The sequence below is a fragment of the Stegostoma tigrinum genome, chromosome 27 (assembly GCF_030684315.1).
Source record: "Stegostoma tigrinum isolate sSteTig4 chromosome 27, sSteTig4.hap1, whole genome shotgun sequence".
NCBI lineage: Eukaryota > Metazoa > Chordata > Chondrichthyes > Orectolobiformes > Stegostomatidae > Stegostoma > Stegostoma tigrinum.
Window position 1 is genome coordinate 40,985,242 of NC_081380.1, and position 18,356 is coordinate 41,003,597.

Sequence of the window (18,356 nt, forward strand, 5' to 3'; positions counted from 1 at the left end):
CCTCCCAGAGTCCAAAGACGTGCAGATTAGGTGGACTGGCCATGTTGAATTGTCTGTAGTGTTCAGGGATGTGAAGACTAGGTGGATTAGCTGTGGCAAATGCAAGGTTACAGACATAGAGTGGGTCTGGGTTGGGATGCACTTCAGAGGGTCAGTGTAAACTCAATGGACCAACTGGCCTGCTTCTACACTGCAGAGATTCTATGAATCTAGGACAGCAATTGGAATTGGGAGGGGAGCATATTTTAAGTTCCAGGATGGTTGTTGTGGAGCATTTTTGTTTCTCTGTGATTAGGGTAGTTGGGAGGAGAAAATCACATTTTTTTTAAACAAAGGATCAATAGTTGCAATATTTTGGAGTTCCAGTAGTTTCTTTATTCTTGTCCTTGTTTTAACTGGATTGTTTCTTAGTGAACAAATTGTCTCGTGTGTTTTATTAACACCTTTGTTGCTTTGCTCATCCTATGGAAGGAAGACTTCCATTTATTTAGCACCATTCATGATTACAGAAGCTTCGCAGCCTGCTGAAGGTGTCTTGGAGTACACTCATTGCCATAATATGGGAAGCATGTCAGCCAACTAGTTCTCATCAAGTGTCCTGAAATAGTCACATGGCAATAACAAGATAATCTGTTTGATATTGACTTAAGGGATCAGTATTGGGCGCAGCACCAGGCATAACTCCCCTGCTTTTCTCTGAATTGGTGTTCCCCCAGTGAAGATAGATGGGGCCTCTGTTTACTGTGTCATCTGAAAGACAGCATCACCAACTGTGTTGCACTCCTTCAGTGCTGCTCTGGAAATTTTTTCTATCCAAGTCTCACTAGACTTTGAATCTACAACATTCTAACTCAAGAGACCCGAGTGTTAACTCTGGAGGTCTGGCTGACCATCACTACGGAGAAAGATCACAGACCTGAAATATTTGCTGTTTCACTCTGTGCACTTCTGACATTTTCTATTTTGATTACATTTTCTTTACTTTTAAGGCAAGTATCTGTTTTACTAGAGGGGTGGTGAAGTCAAGTGTGGTTGCCCATGTTGGGAGAACAGAAGAATTCTCAACTTTTGTCATTTCTGAGTATTCTCAGGTCATTTGTAACACAGAGAGAGTGAAGCTCCTTTCTGTGTCTTCCAGCAATGTGCATACCTGTGATTAACAATGGATATGTTTAAGGAGAGAATGTCTGCGATTAAGGGCCAGGCAGCTGAAGGCAGGCTGTTTTCATTGGAAGCATAAACATTGGGGATATATACGAGGTCAGAATTGGCTAGAGGTGGAATGGCGGTGTAGCTGGAGAAGTTTACAGAGATTGGGAGGATTAGGCCATGTGGAGATGAGAACAAGGACAATAATTTACAAACAACCAGTGCAGCTAAAGAACCATATCTTTGAGGCTCTCAAAGCAGATTGAGTTGAGTTTTCCTGAAATAAATGGAGCTTTTAAAATGGTAAATGCTGGGGATTAATTAATTAAAGCAGTCTCACAAAGCGTGAACATCTTATCAAAGCTGCTTGTTAGAAATAACTGGAGTTTTTTAAACTGAATGTAAAAGATGCCTTAGTAATTAACATTTGAAGCTGGAGTCTATTCAGCCCATCAAGCCCAGCATTCAATCAAATCGTGGTTGATCATCTCCTTAATGCCATTTTCCCACACAATCCCCATTTTCTGTAAGACTATAAAATATAAAGAAGGGCTGGATAGGCTGGGACTTTTTCCACTGGAGCATAGAAGGTTGAGAGGAGAGGTTTATAAAATAATGAGAGGTGCAGATAGAGTTAATGGTATTTGTCTCTTCCCTAGGATGGTGAATTTCAAGACTAGGGGGCACATATTTAAGGTGAGAGGAGAGAGATTTAAAAAAGACATGAGGGGCACATTTTTTACACAGAGGGCAGTTCATGTGTGGAATGAACTTCCTGAGGAACTGGTGAATATGGTTACAATTACTACGATTAAAGGACATTTGGATGAGTACATAAGGAGAAAATGTTTGAGGAGATATGGGCCAGGCAGTTGAGATTAGTTTATTTTAGGATTACGTTTGGCATGGACTGGTTGGACCAAAGGGTCTGTTTCTGTGCTGTAACACTCCAACTGTAGTGACTTTCATTTCATTTCAAGCCCTGTGATTCCTTCCTCAACCTTCCTCACTCTTTTTAAGATAATCCTTAAGACCTTCCCGGTTGACCAAGACTTTGGTGATCTGTATCCTGTCACCTGGCTTGGTTCCAAACTTTGCCTTTTAATTGATCCTGTGAGGTGTCTTGGGATATTTAACTGTGTTAAAATGTGTTATCAGAATGTGAGATGATATGAGAGTCTAGACCATGAATGTCAGTGAGCCCATCCTGGGCAGTGAGAGGGAAAGTTAATGCTAGCTAATCATTCTGCTCCTTGTGTGCCCTGGGGACAAACCGACCAGGCTAGCAGCTCTACTGCGGCTCGGCGTTAGATCCAGGCCTTTGCAAATCCAAGAAAGGAACCTTGATTGGGAAGGGTGTGTGCTATATTACAGACTGTTAAGTGCTCCCCCTTTGTTCCTTGTATCTGTATTGCTACAATTTACCCCCTCTATATCAGTCCTTGCATAATGTGCCCTCTCTGTGTCTGTCCTCACATAATGTACCCTATCTGTGTCTGTCCTTGCATAATGTACCCTATCTGCGTCTGTCCTTGCATAATGTACCCTATCTGTGTCTGTCCTCGCATAATGTACCCTATCTGTGTCTGTCCTCGCATAATGTGCCCCCTCTGCGGCCGTCCTCCCGCAGCGGGCCCCCTCTGCGGCCGTCCTCCCGCAGCGGGCCCCCTCTGCGGCCGTCCTCGCTGTCCTGTATATATCATCTCTTTCTGTATTTCGACAATATGCCTTTTTTATATTAACAATCTCATAATGTATCATGTGTTGAGTACCTTCTGCACATTGTGTTAAACCACAGCATACCATACATGTGCCTGCTCTCTTGCAGCATGACAGAGGGTTATATTAAGTGTTCTGTTGTAGGGTTGTATGCACCCCGCTGGTCTGCAGTCCCGTGTTGAAAGACAGGTTCCTATACGTAGTTCTGTGTGCTGTGCAATATTCCTGGCTGCTGGCCGCCAGCATCTAGCACTTGCCAGTCACAGCTGTGACCATTGTCTCACAATTGGCACCTTCGAAAACAGAATTAAATTCCAGTCCAGGCATGTGGATGTCAAATTTCAGTGTTTGCACAGAGATGGGGAGTAACAGTGAAAAGCCCATATGTAGGTTTGTGGTACCCTGGGTACATTTTTTTCAAGCTTTGTGTATATAGGTTTATTCCAGTAACAGAGTTAATGCCATTACTCCGATCTCTTTACCCAAGGGACATAGACCCCAGAGCTGATGCTGACTGAGCCAGGGTGTGAAGGTGCGCCACCAAACCTTTAACTTTTATCGATATGTTCCCAGGATGTGTGTTGGCACTGACTATATCAGCAATTATTCCTCATTCTTGAATGGTTTTGCAGGATGCTAGTGGGCACTCCCCTTAAACCACTGCAGTCCATGTGGTGCATTGAATCTAAAAAAAATACCCAAAGTACCTCTCAAACATTGATTATTGAACACAATTTAACACCGATGTATGTAAGAAAATCCTTGAGCATCTGACCACTGGGCTAACAAGGTAGGGTTCAACGTGCAAAACACAGGGGAGGGAGATGTGTAGAGCTAAACAGAAAAGACTGGGGGCTGGGGTTGTGGAGCATGGCATTAGCCATATTGCTCTTACAGAGAGCTAGCATGGATACTATGGGGTGAATGGCCTGCTCCTCTGTTGTGGTCACTCTAGGAGAAGCGAATCAGTGGGGGATGGTATTTGGAGGTAATGCCAGATAAAAGTGTCTCAGATGGTGGAAGGGTGGTGATGGAGTGATGGAAATCTGAATGAGGAGGAGGCCCTCGCCAGAGGGCAGCAGAGATCTCCCGGGGGGAGAAGAGAATGGCCAGTGTCTATGGCACTGAGCTTCGGCCGCATCCCAGGACATCTTTAACCAAACTGTATTAATTTTGTGTGGCTTTACCTTCAGCTACCCAGTCTCTGTAGCCCGGGACCGTCTGCCCAGCCCTCCCGCAGCCCGGGACCGTCTGCCCGGCCCTCCCGCACCATTTGCAAATCACAGAAGTACTGTGGATCTTTGTTTGAACTTGAGTTCATTGTTTTCTGTGGAAGATTTGGTCACTTGTTGTTTGGGAATTGTGACAGGCAACTAATGATGGACAGAATGGTCTAATTCTGCTCCTTTATCTTATTGTCTCAATATGCAACCAAATGGATTTGGATGACTGCAACTGGGTTGGAGTTAAGAACACAGTCTTCGTACCAATTTCTCATTTGCTAAACTGATACAAATCTAGATCTCAATATTAGCATTTGTAATCTTGGTTACATTAGTTGGGAGGGTAGATGGTGGCATATTGGTTATGTGACAGGACTAGTGTTGCAGAAAGCAGTGTTCATGCTTTGGGAACATGGGTTCAAATCCTACCCTGTTGCTGTTGAAAATTAAAATTCAAATAATTAATAATTTCAGATTGTTTATCTGGAATTGAAGGCACGTCACCGTAATAGTGGCTGTAGAACTAGCATCAGTTGTCAAAATCTCTCTGGATCACTGATGTCCTTTAGGGAAGGAAATCTGCTGTTCCTATCTGGACAGGCCTGTGCCTGACTCCAGACCCACAGCAATGTGGTTGACTCTTAAATTCTCTATGGGCAATAAATGCTGGCCTGGCCAGCGATATCTACGTCCAATGAATGAATATTTTAAAAATCCTGATGGAGAAATGAAAATAACTTCCTCCTCAACGACTACTGTCTCTGGCGTTTTAGACCCTCTGAAGTTGCCTCTGATATTGTTGTCAACAACATCTCATATCTCCGTTGAGTTAATGTCCATATTTGATCAAGAAGTGTGTGATGTTCCATGTTAAGTCTGCTACATTCGAGTGTGTTATTGGTGGAGGTGGAAAGAGAGATTGCAGTTACACAGTTAAATGGGTTGGTGATTGGCATGACAGGCGAGGAAGGGTATATTATCATTTGTAACCTGTTATCTTTGTCATTGCTTTGTAAATATGGCAAATCGGGTGAGGAATCTTTGCCTCCCCTATAATCTGTGTCATCTCAGCAAATTGAAATTTCAGTGTGAGTGACATATTTTCTTTCTTTGCAATCAATGATGGCAGCACAATATCCCAGATGAATGTGACGTAGCTCGGTGGGGCTAACCTTTGAACAGGTCTGTGAGCTCTATTGAACTTCAGTGAGACATTCTTGGATGGAAAGCGCAAATCTTTTGTTCATGTATTGTGTATGTTGTCGGGAAAGTCAGCATTTATTGCCTCTCCCTAATTGCCCTGGGGAAAGAGGTTGTCACCTACCTTTTGAACTTCAGGGTGCAGATAGACCCACAATGTTGTAACTGAATTTAGGTGCGGGAGGCGTTTCCAGGATTTTAACTGAGCAATGGTGAAGAAACAGTGATTATACTTCCGCGCCAGGTTGGTGTGTGCCTTCCAGAGGAGATTGCAGGTCATGGTGTTCCATGTATCTCCTACCCTTGTCCTTCTCACTGCAAGAGGTGACAGGTTTGGTACACAACAAGCTAGTAGATTTTATGTCCTAGAAAGGTGTCACATGAAGTGAAAGATAATTAGTCAGCCTGGTCAGACATCTTCTAACACATGGCCATGTTGTGGACCTTCTGGCCCAGATATGTGGACAGTACCACTGCATTGCAAGACCCTGAGTTAATTTGAATGCAGTGACAATGTCGGGAGAAAGAATCAAGCATTTTCAGCTGGCCCTGTCACAGACACTTAGCACACGTTGAAAATACAAATAGAAACCAGCAACACCAAACAACGGTGTTTTCATCAAAATCTCTTTTCCATGTCTTACCTAGTTGCCCTGCAGATGCCTGAAGGACTCCTGATGTTTGCCTGCGTGATTGCTGATATCATCGAAAGGTAGGACAACAACTCATTAAGTTAACAGCTTTGAGCACCAAATCCATAGGGCCGGCCTGGACTTGTAAGTAATTAAGGGAGATTTGAGTAGACGCAGCACTTGTGGAGAATATAGGACATTGCTTGTTTGGATTTGTGTGTTGTTGATGCTGATGTGTTTGGTTGGATGGTTTTTTTCCCATCAAATTTGCAGAGCAGTCATGGGTCAAGATGTTACAATTCACAGCTTTGTCAATGACTCAATTTGGTTCCTAATTAGCTGAAGGAATTAAGGAAAAGATAATGGGCTACATGTTCAGTGTCATAAACTGCAAGAGGGAAGCTTTGAGTGGTTTATATTTGTCATAACAGAACCCTAGGGGACAGATCAGCTACCTTCAGTTCATTCACAGGGCACTTAACTGAGCCACCATGTACCACTGCTTTCATTGCTGCTGTGCTGTCCTCTTGTTTGATATAGGGACTTTCCGACATTGTTTGAAGGCTAGAGCTGGGCCATCTGGGAATGGGCACAGTGGGTCTTTGATCTCAGTGTCAAGAATTACGGAATGTTGTTCCTGAATCAACAGAGAGATGTGCGCGTCTTCAAAGCCAAATTTGACTTGATTGTAACCAAAATAAAAAGTGGAGCACATGTGGACTTTTCAGCAATATCACTGCACCGCGTTCCATTTGCGCTGAAAAATTCTAAGCATGTGAAGTTTTTCTGTGACTGATTACACGGGAGCAGCCTAATACAATAGCTTAAGAGATAACAAGGTGTAGAGCTGGATGAACACAGCAGGCGTCGCAGCATCAGAGGAGCAGGAAAGCTGATGTTTCAGGCCTAGACCCTTCTTCAGAAATGGGGGAAGGGAACAGGATTCTGAAATAAATAGAGAGAGAGAGGAGGAGGCAGCAGATAGAAGATGGATAAAGGAGCAGTTAGGTGGAGAGGAGATGGACAGGTCAAGGGGGTGGGGATGAGGTTGGTAGATGGGAGTGGGGCTTGAGGTGGAAGAAGTGAATAGGTGGGAGAAAGGTCAGATAGGTTAAGGAGGCGTGGACGAGCTGGTCTGGTTTTGGGATGCAGTTGGGGCGGGCAGATTTTGAAGTTTGTGAAGTCCACATTGATACCATTGGGCTGCAGGGTTCCCAAGCTGTTCCTGCAACCTTCGGGTGGCATTGTTGTCTCGCTGGAGGATGCCCAGGATGGACGTGTCGTCCAAGGAGTGGGAGGGGGGAGTTGAAGTGGTTTGTGACTAGGAGGTGCAATAGCTTGCTACTTTTCCGGCATGTATAAAGGGCATTAAACACGTTGTTGTAAGATATAATTGAGGAGGCCATTCAGCCCCACAAATCTGTTCCACCATTCAAGTAAATGAAGGCTCATCTGCACCTTAATTTCGTCTCCCATCTTCAGTGTGTAACTGCTAATTAGTGAAAAACTGTTTCTCCACTTCGATGTTTTCAAGTGAAAAGATTGGATGCCTGGCCTGCTAATGTTCTGAGGATCGTGCTGAAAAGGTGGAGTACGATCTAACTGAGGAGTTTAAGGTTATTAATGTCTTTGACAGGGTTAATGCAGGTTGGGAGAGTCCAGAAAAAAAGCCTGAAAATTAGTCACGCCATTCAAGGGTGGTATCTGGAAGCTGCCCTTCACAAATATGGACCCAACTGACCCCCTCCCCAAACCACTGGAAGAAGATTGCTGTTAGGCAAGGGAGTTACTGCAAGTTTCTAAATTGAGACAAATTCTTTTGGCAAGGGGCGTTACAGGATGCAGAATCCAAATGGGAAAATGCGGTTAAGAAACAGACCTAGCCCTGGCTGGCTTGAGTTGCAGTAAACTCAAGGGGTGAGTGACCACATACTAGTTTTGATTCCTGAAATACTGTGTTGCAACTTTGCCTGTCAATTACTCAGCGGTTGGTTTGTAAGGCGCACACAGAGGAATCTGTCAGCAGCATAAAAACGCGTCTGTTTTACATCTCTCACCCATTTGCTGTCATTAGCATTCCCTTTGTCTTTTGCTCTCGCATCCTCACAATCTGTTCCACTCTCTCCTCCTCCTCCTCTGTCAACAGCATTAAAACCACCAATCCCCTACCCTCCTTTTCGGTTCTGAAAAAGTATCTGATCAGACTCCAAACATAACTCTGTTTCTGAATCTAGTGACACTGCTCAACCTGCTGAGTTTCTCCAGGATTTTCTGTTTTTATCAAGCAGGGCTAGGTTGGCTTGCGGTAATGTCAATTTCATAACTTGTATTTACTGTTTAAAATGAACTAGCTGAGGAGTTAATCAATCCCTGGTGAGCAATTGACGAATAGACCATAATCATTTACATGACGGGGCACAGTGAATATGCAGTAGAGTTGAAGAGTGTGGGCTGGAATTTAGTGTGATTACTTAACATTTTTTAAAGTAGTCACAACTTCATCTGGAAGTCTCAGATTTGAATGGTCAGCTTCTGGGATTGCAAAACAACTGGAATACCATGCAAATGTCCTGTGGGTCAGGCTGTGCAGATTTATGATCTGGCTTTTTGCAGACTCCAGTGATACTGATAATAAGGCAAGAAATTGCTAGGGCTGGTCGACAGATCAGGCAGCTTCTGTGGAGAGAGAAAAGCACAGTCCTGATGAAAGCTCATGGACCTGAAATATTAACTCTGTTTCTCTCTCCTTGCTACTGCCTATGGTAGACTGAATTCTAATACTCAAAACCGCTGTGAACTTGCCTTCTGTAGATTACTAACACGGTCACATCGCCAGTGTGCTACTGTATTTGTTGCCGTCAAACCAGGCTGATTGAAATGTGTCTTTTAAGTCTCCAATTTCATTTCAGATGAAAATTAATTTCACAGATTTTGAAGGCATGAAGCGATCTGTCATTGTTGTGCGAATCATCAAGAGCAGGAGTGCTGTGCTTAGCTTGGTCCTCTTTTTGGAAAGCACCATTCCAGGAAGCTGCTGGCTGCTTCTGAATTGGGATTTTTCTTGTGAGACTAGAGACAGATCAGAAATACATTAGCTGAGGGATCAAAGGCATTGAGAGGTTTTAAGCTTGGACTGAATCGAGGCTTTGTGCAGCGTGCAGGCTTCGTGGGAATTTCTCAAATGAGAATCACTGCCCCATTTCCTCCTCCTAGGGGAGAGAAAATAAACTTTTTAGCCTAGATGTGTTTAAGGTATGCCCAAGGAAACCTGTTGTGACATGGGGGAAAAAAAAAGCATCTGATTTATGCATAGCAAGCTCCCAAAAACAGCAAGGTAATAATGGCTAGACAGTCTGATTTTGTGTTGTTGAGTGATAAACGCTCGCTCAGACACTGGGGAGCAGCTCCTTGCCTCATCTTGGAAAGGGAATCTGTTTTGCCCATTTGAAAGGGCAGATGGCATCTCAGTTTATATGTCTCTTCTGAAACACGGCAGCCTCGACTGTGTAGAATTCATGCACATGTTGCTCTGGAGGTTTATTGTATCTAATACAAAGACATTAATGGAATATAAGTCATAATTTGACAATATCTGGCACTGCCAGGGTTTTAAGTGCTGACACCTGATATCGTAGGCGGATGATTCTCCCAATTATTCCTGTGGGGATTGCAATGTCATTTCCATCTTGTAATTTGACAGGTTACATGAAGTTAAGCGGTTTTTATTGGTTTCCATTGTAAGCTATTTTGTTTCCTCCTTCTCCCCAAAGAACAGATCTTTTGACTCCAGATATGATTCAACTTCGCTTGTTTTGTTGCATTGTTGTGTCTCAGTCAGGAGATTGTCAGTTCACGACCCACTGTAGGACTTAAGCATGCAATTTCAGTTGACATTGAGTAATTGCTGTATGGCGTTGCTGATAAGAAGTTAAACCATGGCTCCCATCTGTCTTTTCCAATGGATCAAGTAGATTAAAAGATGTCGCTTTAGTATTTCAGAGAAAAGGCATTTTTTTTAGAAGCATTTTTCTTTTGCCTTGCACTTTGGTGTTCTTGTGATTGGGAAATGTGAAGGGGAAGAATGTTTCTACATTGCCCAAGAAGAGTGCTGATTTGTTAGCTAGTAAACACTGGTAGCGGCATTGATGTCAAGAATGTATCAGTTAGATGATGACTGACAGTTAACTGCCAAGGTTTGTTTGAGTGTTCTTAAGAGTGTAGCTGAAATGTTTTTGCAAAATGTCTTTTTTCTGCAGTATTCAAGATGCCTCATTGCTTGTGAAGACCTGTCTTCCCTAAGTGCCACCGCAAAAAAAAATTGATTAATCGGTTACTCACGTCAGTTTTCTTTGTGGGACCTTATTGTACATGAAGTAACAATTTCTTTGACTACATAAGAATATTGGCTGCACTCCAAAACTGTTTGTTGTACACAGCATTTTGTGACACACGTGTGGAAACAGATGAGAAACTTGTTATATAGGTTTAATCTTGTCTGAAAATGTTTAGTTAAGCAATGTTGATCACTCGAGGCAGAATTAAGAAATGTATCCCACACTCCCTATTAGAGGCTCACTTAAACCACGTTGACCCAAAGCACCTGGCACATTGTTCCTGTTGTCTGTCGACTGGAGGATCGCGTTTGAGCTCTGAAGCTCTCCAGTAGCAATTCACCCAGACCCCTTCAACGTTACCTTCCAAACCCACCGCCTCTACCACCGAGAGGGACAGGAGCAGCGGATACATGGAACCACTACCACCTAGAGGTTCCCCTCCAATCCACACACACCATCCTGACTTGGAACTGGATTGTAGTCCCTCAGCTGTCATTGGGTCACCGTCCTGGGACAGTCCTCCAAATAACACTGAGGCTGCCCCTAAACCCTAAGGACCACAGCATATCAAGATAGCAGCTAATAGCCATCTTGGTACACTTAGGATTGGAGGATAAATGTTGGCTTAGCCAGTGACACCCAAACCCATTAATGAATATAATATGGAAAAAAGATTTGTGATGAAAACCATTCTATAAACGCATTTTTAAAATCCCAGATTTGGCATAATTTGATGCTGACAATGGAGTCCACCTTACTCTAGCACCCTTTGTAGAGAGCAATTACACACTGGGAGTTTGGGCAGTGGTATTATGGCATCACAAATAAGGAAATAAAGACCAGGAAAACATATTTTCAGTCGCTCTGAGGTGATCAAATCACTTGTATCAGAGGTAACGGGAACTGCAGGTGCTGGAGAATCCGAGATAACAAAGTGTGGAGCTGGATGAACACAGCAGGCCGAGCAGCATCTCAGGAGCACAAAAGCCGACGTTTCGGGCCTAGTCTAGTTGGACATTTTCTTCATAACTGTAACTGTTTAGACTTTGAATTTTCTCACTTGAATAAAGAAACTAACCAGGTCTACACGATGCAAGGATGGGGGTGGGAAAGAGGATAATCTGATTTGTGTGTGGAATGTAAAAGATCGACATGAAACTGGGCTGAATGGGTTTTGGTTCTCAAAGTCTTTTCAAGATCAGCCTGATCAGGGCATCCATCAAAATGTGGAGTTAATCCCAATCTCTGAGTCCACTCTTTCTTAACCTCCCTCTGACCCCCCACATTACTCTCTCTATGATGATTCCACTCTGCATTCTTAATGTTTGCGGACTAGCCAAGGCATGACTATATTCACAAGACTGATTCCTGGCAGTGTCCTATGAAGGAGAGTTTGAGGAAACTGGGCCCATATCCTTTGGAATTTAGAAGAGTGAGTGTTGATCTCATCGAAACATAAAATTTTCATGAGATCTTGGTGGGATTGTTGCGAATTCGTTGTTCCTCTGATTGTGGAATTTGGGCACAAGGGGACACTGTCTCAGACTAAGAGGGTTAGCCATTTAAGACTGAGATGGTTGTGAATCTTGGGATTTCTTGATGCTCGGTTATTGAGTATATTAAAGACAGTTGATAAAATTCTTGTAATCAATGGAACTTGAGGGGTCATGGGGAAAGGACAAGAAAATGGAGTTGAAGTAGAAGATAATTGTCTTGGAGAATGGCACAGCAATTCTAAGGGGCTGAATGGCCTAATTTTGCACCTGTATTTTTATGCGTAAATTATTCAATGGTTGAAGAATCTGTCCAGTGCCAACTGTTTGCCAGTTTGCCTCTCATCCTTCAATTTCCAGTGGAGACCAGGAACAACTTTTCCATGTTACTTGATTCTGTGGCACTAAAATAGTTAAACTCACCCCTTCTTCACACTTCCCCAAGGCTGAGGATGCCACCTCAGATCAGCTGGAGGCCATTCAGCCCCCTCGAGCCTGAACCACCTCTTGGTTAGATTGCAACCTTAAATTGATGTACCTGCTGTAATCCTTAATACTTTTGTTTAACAAAAAATGTATACCGCCTCATTCTCTCTGGGAGTGTTCAATTGGTATGCCCCACTCCCACTGTAGCCTCCAAACACACTCCCAGGCCAATCAACAATGCAAATAAGGCACAGTCTGCTGCAAAGAGAAAATTATAGGTAGCAATACATAAGTAGCATCCACTAATTTACTGATTCCCCAGAGGTCTAAAAGGTAACTCATTGCAGAAAACTTAATTAGTGCAATATTCTTATACACAGCTGTTAATTAGGAATATACCAGAAAACAGACTTTGTTGCTTTACAACAATGGCCTTCATTCTGAGAAGCTCTTAATTCCTTATAGTCATTGTGCTCTGTTGGGATGTAGCTCTGAGAGGCAGGGCTTGTTATGGAGGGAACATAATTGGAGCAGATGTAACTGTGCAATATGAGAATGAAAATCTGTGATTTTCTTTTGATCTTGGAATGTCAGGATTAGGCAATGCTGAATGAAACTGTAATTGATGCAAAGTCAATAGTGACCTTCAAAGTAGGATTGAATACTTGAATACATGGATTTGTTAAAGGAAAGTCATGTTTGACTAACCTGAGAGTTTTTTCAAGAAGTAATTGAGAGAGGCTGTTGATGTGATCTGCATTGACTTTCGAAACGCATTTGATACGGTACCCGCTCAACAGACTCGAGGAAAGTTACGTGCCATTTAATAAAAGGGACAATGGCAATGTGATGCAAAATTGACTGAATAATAGGAAATTGAGAATGACAATTGATGGATATTTTTCAGGTTGGAAGAAAGTTTGTGATTTGATTTGATTTATTGTCATGTACCTAAGTACAGTGAAAAGCTTTGTTTATAGGCAGTGCATGCAGATCACAGTAAGCAAGGATGTACAGATCGTGGGGTGAAAAAATATCTTGGACGGAGTCTTACAGGTTACAGCGCACAGGACGTAGGCGAGGCAATATCAGCATTATTTGAAGTCACAGAGTCCATTCATCAGTCTAATAATGGCCAGGAAGAAATTGTTCCTGAACCTGCTGGTGTGTGTGTTCAGGCTTCTGTATCTTCTGCCTGATGGAAGACGTTGTAGGGGAGTATTGCCCAGGCGCAAGAGACCTCTAATGATGTTGGCCACCTTTCCGCGGCGGCAAGCCGTGTAAATGGAGTCCATGGATGGAAGGTTGGCTTCCGTGATGGTTTGGGCTGTGCACATGACCTTCTGTGAGTTCTTATGGTCCTGGGCAGAGCAGTTGCCATACCAGGCCATTATGCACCTGGACAGGGTGCTTTCTGTGGTGCATCTGTAGAAGCTGGTGAGGGACCTTTATGGACATAGCAAATTTCCTGAACCGCCTGAGGAAGGAGAGGTGTTGTTGTACCTTCTTGACTGTCACATTTACATGGGAAATCCAGGACAAGTGTTCAGTTATCGTCACTCTTAAGAACTCCATGCTGTCCACCCTCTCTACCTCAGCTCCATTGATGTAGATGGGGGCATGTTCTCCTCCTTTCTTTCTGAAGTCAATGATGAGTTATTTAGTTTTGCCGACATTGAGAGACATTTTGCACCACGTCACCAAGCCCTCTATCTCCCTTCTGTTTACTGAATCATTGTTAGATATCTATCCCACTACAGTGGTGTCATCAGCAAACTTATAGATGGCATTTGTTTGGAATTTGGCAACATGTTAAGGGTGTACAGGGAGTACAGTAGGGGGCTGAAGACGCATCCACGGGGCTTCAGTATTGAGTGTTATTGTGGAGGCAGTGCAGTTGCCTATCTACACTGATCTGTGGGTCAGAAAGCTGACAATCCAGTTGCAGAAGACAGAGTTGAGACCAAGGTCTCGGAGTTTCAGGATCAGTCTGGAGGGGACAACGGTGTTGAACGCAGAGCTGTAGTCGATGAGCAGGAGTCCGATGTAGGTTATCCACCTGTTCTAGATGGACTTCCCCAAGGGTTGGTGTAGGACTCTTGCTGAGATAAATGACCGAGATTATGGTATGTGGGGATAATTGCAAAGTTTATGGACAACATAAAATTTGGAAGTATTACAAACTGAACAGGACAGCATAAAATGACATTGACATATTGGTGGAGTGGTTGGTTAGATGGCTGATGTTCAATGTGGAGAACTGGAAGGTGTTAACACTGTGATAAAAGAACATGGAGAGACAGTATCAAATTAAGGGTATTATTTTGAATGAGTGCAGGAGCAGAGAGAGTGGGTTGCACATGTTCTTAAATTATGAAATGTGGCAGGACAGGCAAAGGAAGCTGTTAATAAAACATTTCTGTAGTGTAGTGGTTATCATGTTCACTTCACCTGCCAAAGGTGTTTTGAACTGTACAATAACATTTATAAGGGATCTTGTGGTAGTGTCCTGACTTGAGGGCTAGAAGGCCCAAGTTCAAATCCCACATGCTTCAGATATATGTCGTAATGAGTCTGAGCAGGTTGATTAAAAATATTAGTATTCTAGGCTTTACATATAGGGATTGGCTACAATAGGAATTGTTTCAAAGAGACTACAGAATCAGTGGGTAGAATTGCTTTATTCAGTGCCTGTTTTCAAATGAGAAAACAGTTATGTTTTTCAGGAAAATCAATAATTGAATATTCTTGGTGAAGACTTTATCATGTTTCTTTAGCTTTGACAAGTGAGCTTAACGCTTAGCAAATTAGGCTTCTCAGTTAGTGGCATGGAGATGTCATGGCACAGTGGGTAGTGTGCCTGCCTTTGAGTCGGAAACTCTGGGTTTGACTGAAGCACTTGAGGTTATTGGATGATTATTTGGATAAATTTAATGTACAAGGTTATGGGGGGAAATGCAGGAGATTGGCATGAGGTAATACTGTCCACTTAATGATGAGCCGGTTGCCCTACTCCTGCACTGTAACAATCCACGATTCTGTGACACCAAAAGAGACTTTGTTCAGAGTGAGGCCAGACAGGTTGGTTATCAATTCATAAATCCTTACGATGCACCCATGGTGGACTGTCAGAGTGACTGTGTCTCCTGGTCAGCCATGCTCAATGTGCTGTAGTGCCCCTCGAGCTGCAGTCTCTGGTAACAAACTAATGATAGAACCAGCTATAAGCATCGGTTTTGTCTGCTTTGTGCCACTAAGTGTGGGAAAAGAAACAAAGCTAGTAACATTCAGAAGCTCAAGATGATACACTCATTATTTTAACTTGAATAAAATAACTTGGTTGATGCCTCCCATTAAAATAGCAGGCAAAGGGATTTACAAGAGTGAGTTCATGTCACTGCAAAGCATTTTAAGAAACCTAACTGCACAATTCTGGTTTTGAGACGAGAAACCACTGTCTCTTGGCTTTTCAGGTGCCATGGAGCCGACTGTTGGTTGTTGGTTGTTGATGGGAGTTAAGCTGTTGTTTGCAAGAGGGCAGTTGACTGGGAGAGGAGTTGATTGGAATTTATTTTTAATTGGATGCTTTCTCAGGTGGGTGTTTGAGACAGGTTGTCGAGTAATACAGAAATGTTTAAAACTGACCCGAGGGGTAACTTTTTCACATAGAAGGTGGTTTGTAATGGGAATGAACTGCCAGAGGAAGTGGTACAGCTGGGTACAGTTACAACTTTTAAAATTTATTTGGACAGGTACTTGAATAGGAAAGTTTTAAAGGGATATGGACCAAATGCAGGCAAGTGGGACTGGTTAAGTTTGGGAAGCCTGGATAAGTTGAGCTGAAGGGCCTGTTTCTGTGCTGTATATTTAGTTGTCCAAGCTTTTCATGGCGAGTTCTGAAGAAGGGTCATTGGACCTGAAACGTTAGTATGGTTTTGTCCCCAAAGATGCTGTCAGACCTGTAGAGATTTCCCAGCACCTTGTTTTTGTTTAACTTAAATACATTAGTGATCTTGAGGTCATAGCTGGCCACCAGCAGTGAAATGATTCTTGGAAAGTGAGTCCATCTGGATGAATGACCCAGGAATGTGAGAGGTTGAGTTGCCGTCTGTGTGTGCTAACGTTTGAATGTGAGAATGGGAAGATCCCATTGTTAAGGACCTACACGTATGGTCCCTTGGCTTGGCTTGCTTGTGAAATGGGGCCTCTCCAATGGCAGCCTGATATTCCTGTCTGCTGGCCTGGAAGGAATGCTGCTCTGCATCTTACTGCACTGATCCCTGCTGGGAACTTGCTGAGCGGCTGTCATGGTAACCATGGCAATGCCTCTGGTACGGGCAGAGTTTGAATTTCTGCTTGGACAGAGGATTCTGAAGGGTAAGTGGATTCAGGGGTAGGAAATGAAATCAGAAGTGACCTCCCTTGTGCAGGATCACCCTGACTTCTAGGTTCTTACGCTATGGGCTGTTGCTTTATTGCCTCTGTGGTTTGATGTGTGTTCTCCTGAAGATGACAGAATAATAATTCTCTGATTTTCGTCTTTGGGCTGTGATGTCCAGGAATCTCAAAACATTGAAGCATGGCAGAGCTACTAATGTGTTAAAGAAAAACAAGGCTTACATTTGTGTAGCACCTTTCACAGTGTCAGCAATCCCAAAGCATTTGCTCACCCATGAAGCACTGTTTTGAAGTGTGGTCATATTTGCGGGGAATATGCGAACCAGTAAATGGATAGAAAGCTCCCACAATCAGCAATGTAGCCACTGCCAGATGCCCTGTGTTTTAATGATATTGGCTGAGGGGTGCATAATTGCAAGGGGGTCATAGAGTTATACAGCGAGGAAACAGACCCTTCTGCCCAGCCAGCCCATGTTGACCAAAATCCCAAACTAAAACAGTCCTATCTGCCTGTGTTTGGGCCAATATCCTTCCAAATATTTCCTATTCATTTGCTTATCCAAATGTCTTTTAGATATTGTAAGTATACCTGCATCTACCACTCCCTCTGGAAATTCATTTTACACGAGCCACTTTTTTTTTTTAAGAAAAATTACCTTAATGCCTTTTTAAAATCTTTCTCCTCTCACCTTAAAAATTTGCCCCGTAGCCTTGAAATACCCCACCCTTGGGCAAGTTCCCTTGCTCCTCTGTAATATGTGGCCATGTGATGTTATACTGTCCACCTAAGAGGACAGACGGGGGCCTCTGTTTAACTTATCACTTCAGAACACGGCAATTCCCTCAGCAACACTCCAGGAATACCTTGCATTTTGTACTTGCGTCTCTGGTGTAAAGCTAAGTCATTTGCTCTGAGGTTGTTAATCTGTCGAATGGATTTTCAACTTTAACCGTTTGTGATATTGTCATAGCGGACAGCGGGCTGAGCTGAGGGCAATTATCACAACGGCTTAGAATCTCCTGTACTTACAGGAGAACATATGGATGATGATGGGATAGTGTAGGGGGATGGGCTTAGATTAGTTCACAGGTCGGCGCAGCATCGAGGGCCGAAGGGCCTGTCCTGCGCTGTATTGTTCTATGTTCTACGTTCTATATATGCAAGATGTTGCTTGGCAGCACAGAATTTGAATATTCTTGAAAAAAAAATATTTTATCAAAGCTCTTTGCCTTGCGCGTATTGGACCATACTAGAATATTAATTCAAAAACTAATTTACATTGCTTGAGAGGACAGTGCAGTTTAGTTAGCAAGTAAACGGATGGGTAGATCCATTGCTATGGAGATTGACAGTTAACTGCCAGGCTTTGTTTAAATTTTAAACAGTCTGGTTGTTATTCGTTGGTCAGGGTACAACACTGAGAAATGAACCAGCAAATGAACCATCCTGTTTTGTTGAGTTGAAACAGGTGAAGTGTGTGCCCATGCTCCCTTTTCTGTCTTATTGCCATCTAATTGCGATTGGTCGAACCAGCTCAGTCAGTGTAATCTTGAGGAGGAGTTTGTTGAGTGTATCCATGATAGTTTTCTAGAACAGTTTGTAATGGAACTGACGAGGGAGCAAGCTATCCTAGATCTGGTCCTGTGTAATGAGACAGGAATAATTAATGACCTTGTAATTAGGGATCCTCTTGGAAGGAGTGATCACAGTATGATTGAATTTAGAATTCAGATGGAGAGTGTGAAGATAAAATCAAATACCAGCGTCCTATGTTTGAACAA

General features: G+C 43.1%; 1 protein-coding gene across 1 annotated transcript in view; it reads left to right on the forward strand.

Moving 5' to 3' along the window:
• The window catches only part of dph1 (diphthamide biosynthesis 1), a 685,989-nt gene that overhangs the window by 12,524 nt on the left and 655,109 nt on the right, over positions 1-18,356 (forward strand). The window contains exon 3 of the mRNA XM_059655332.1: positions 5,940-6,003. Within this exon, the coding sequence (XP_059511315.1) occupies positions 5,940-6,003 (64 nt within the window). The remainder of the gene's footprint in view (positions 1-5,939; positions 6,004-18,356) is intronic.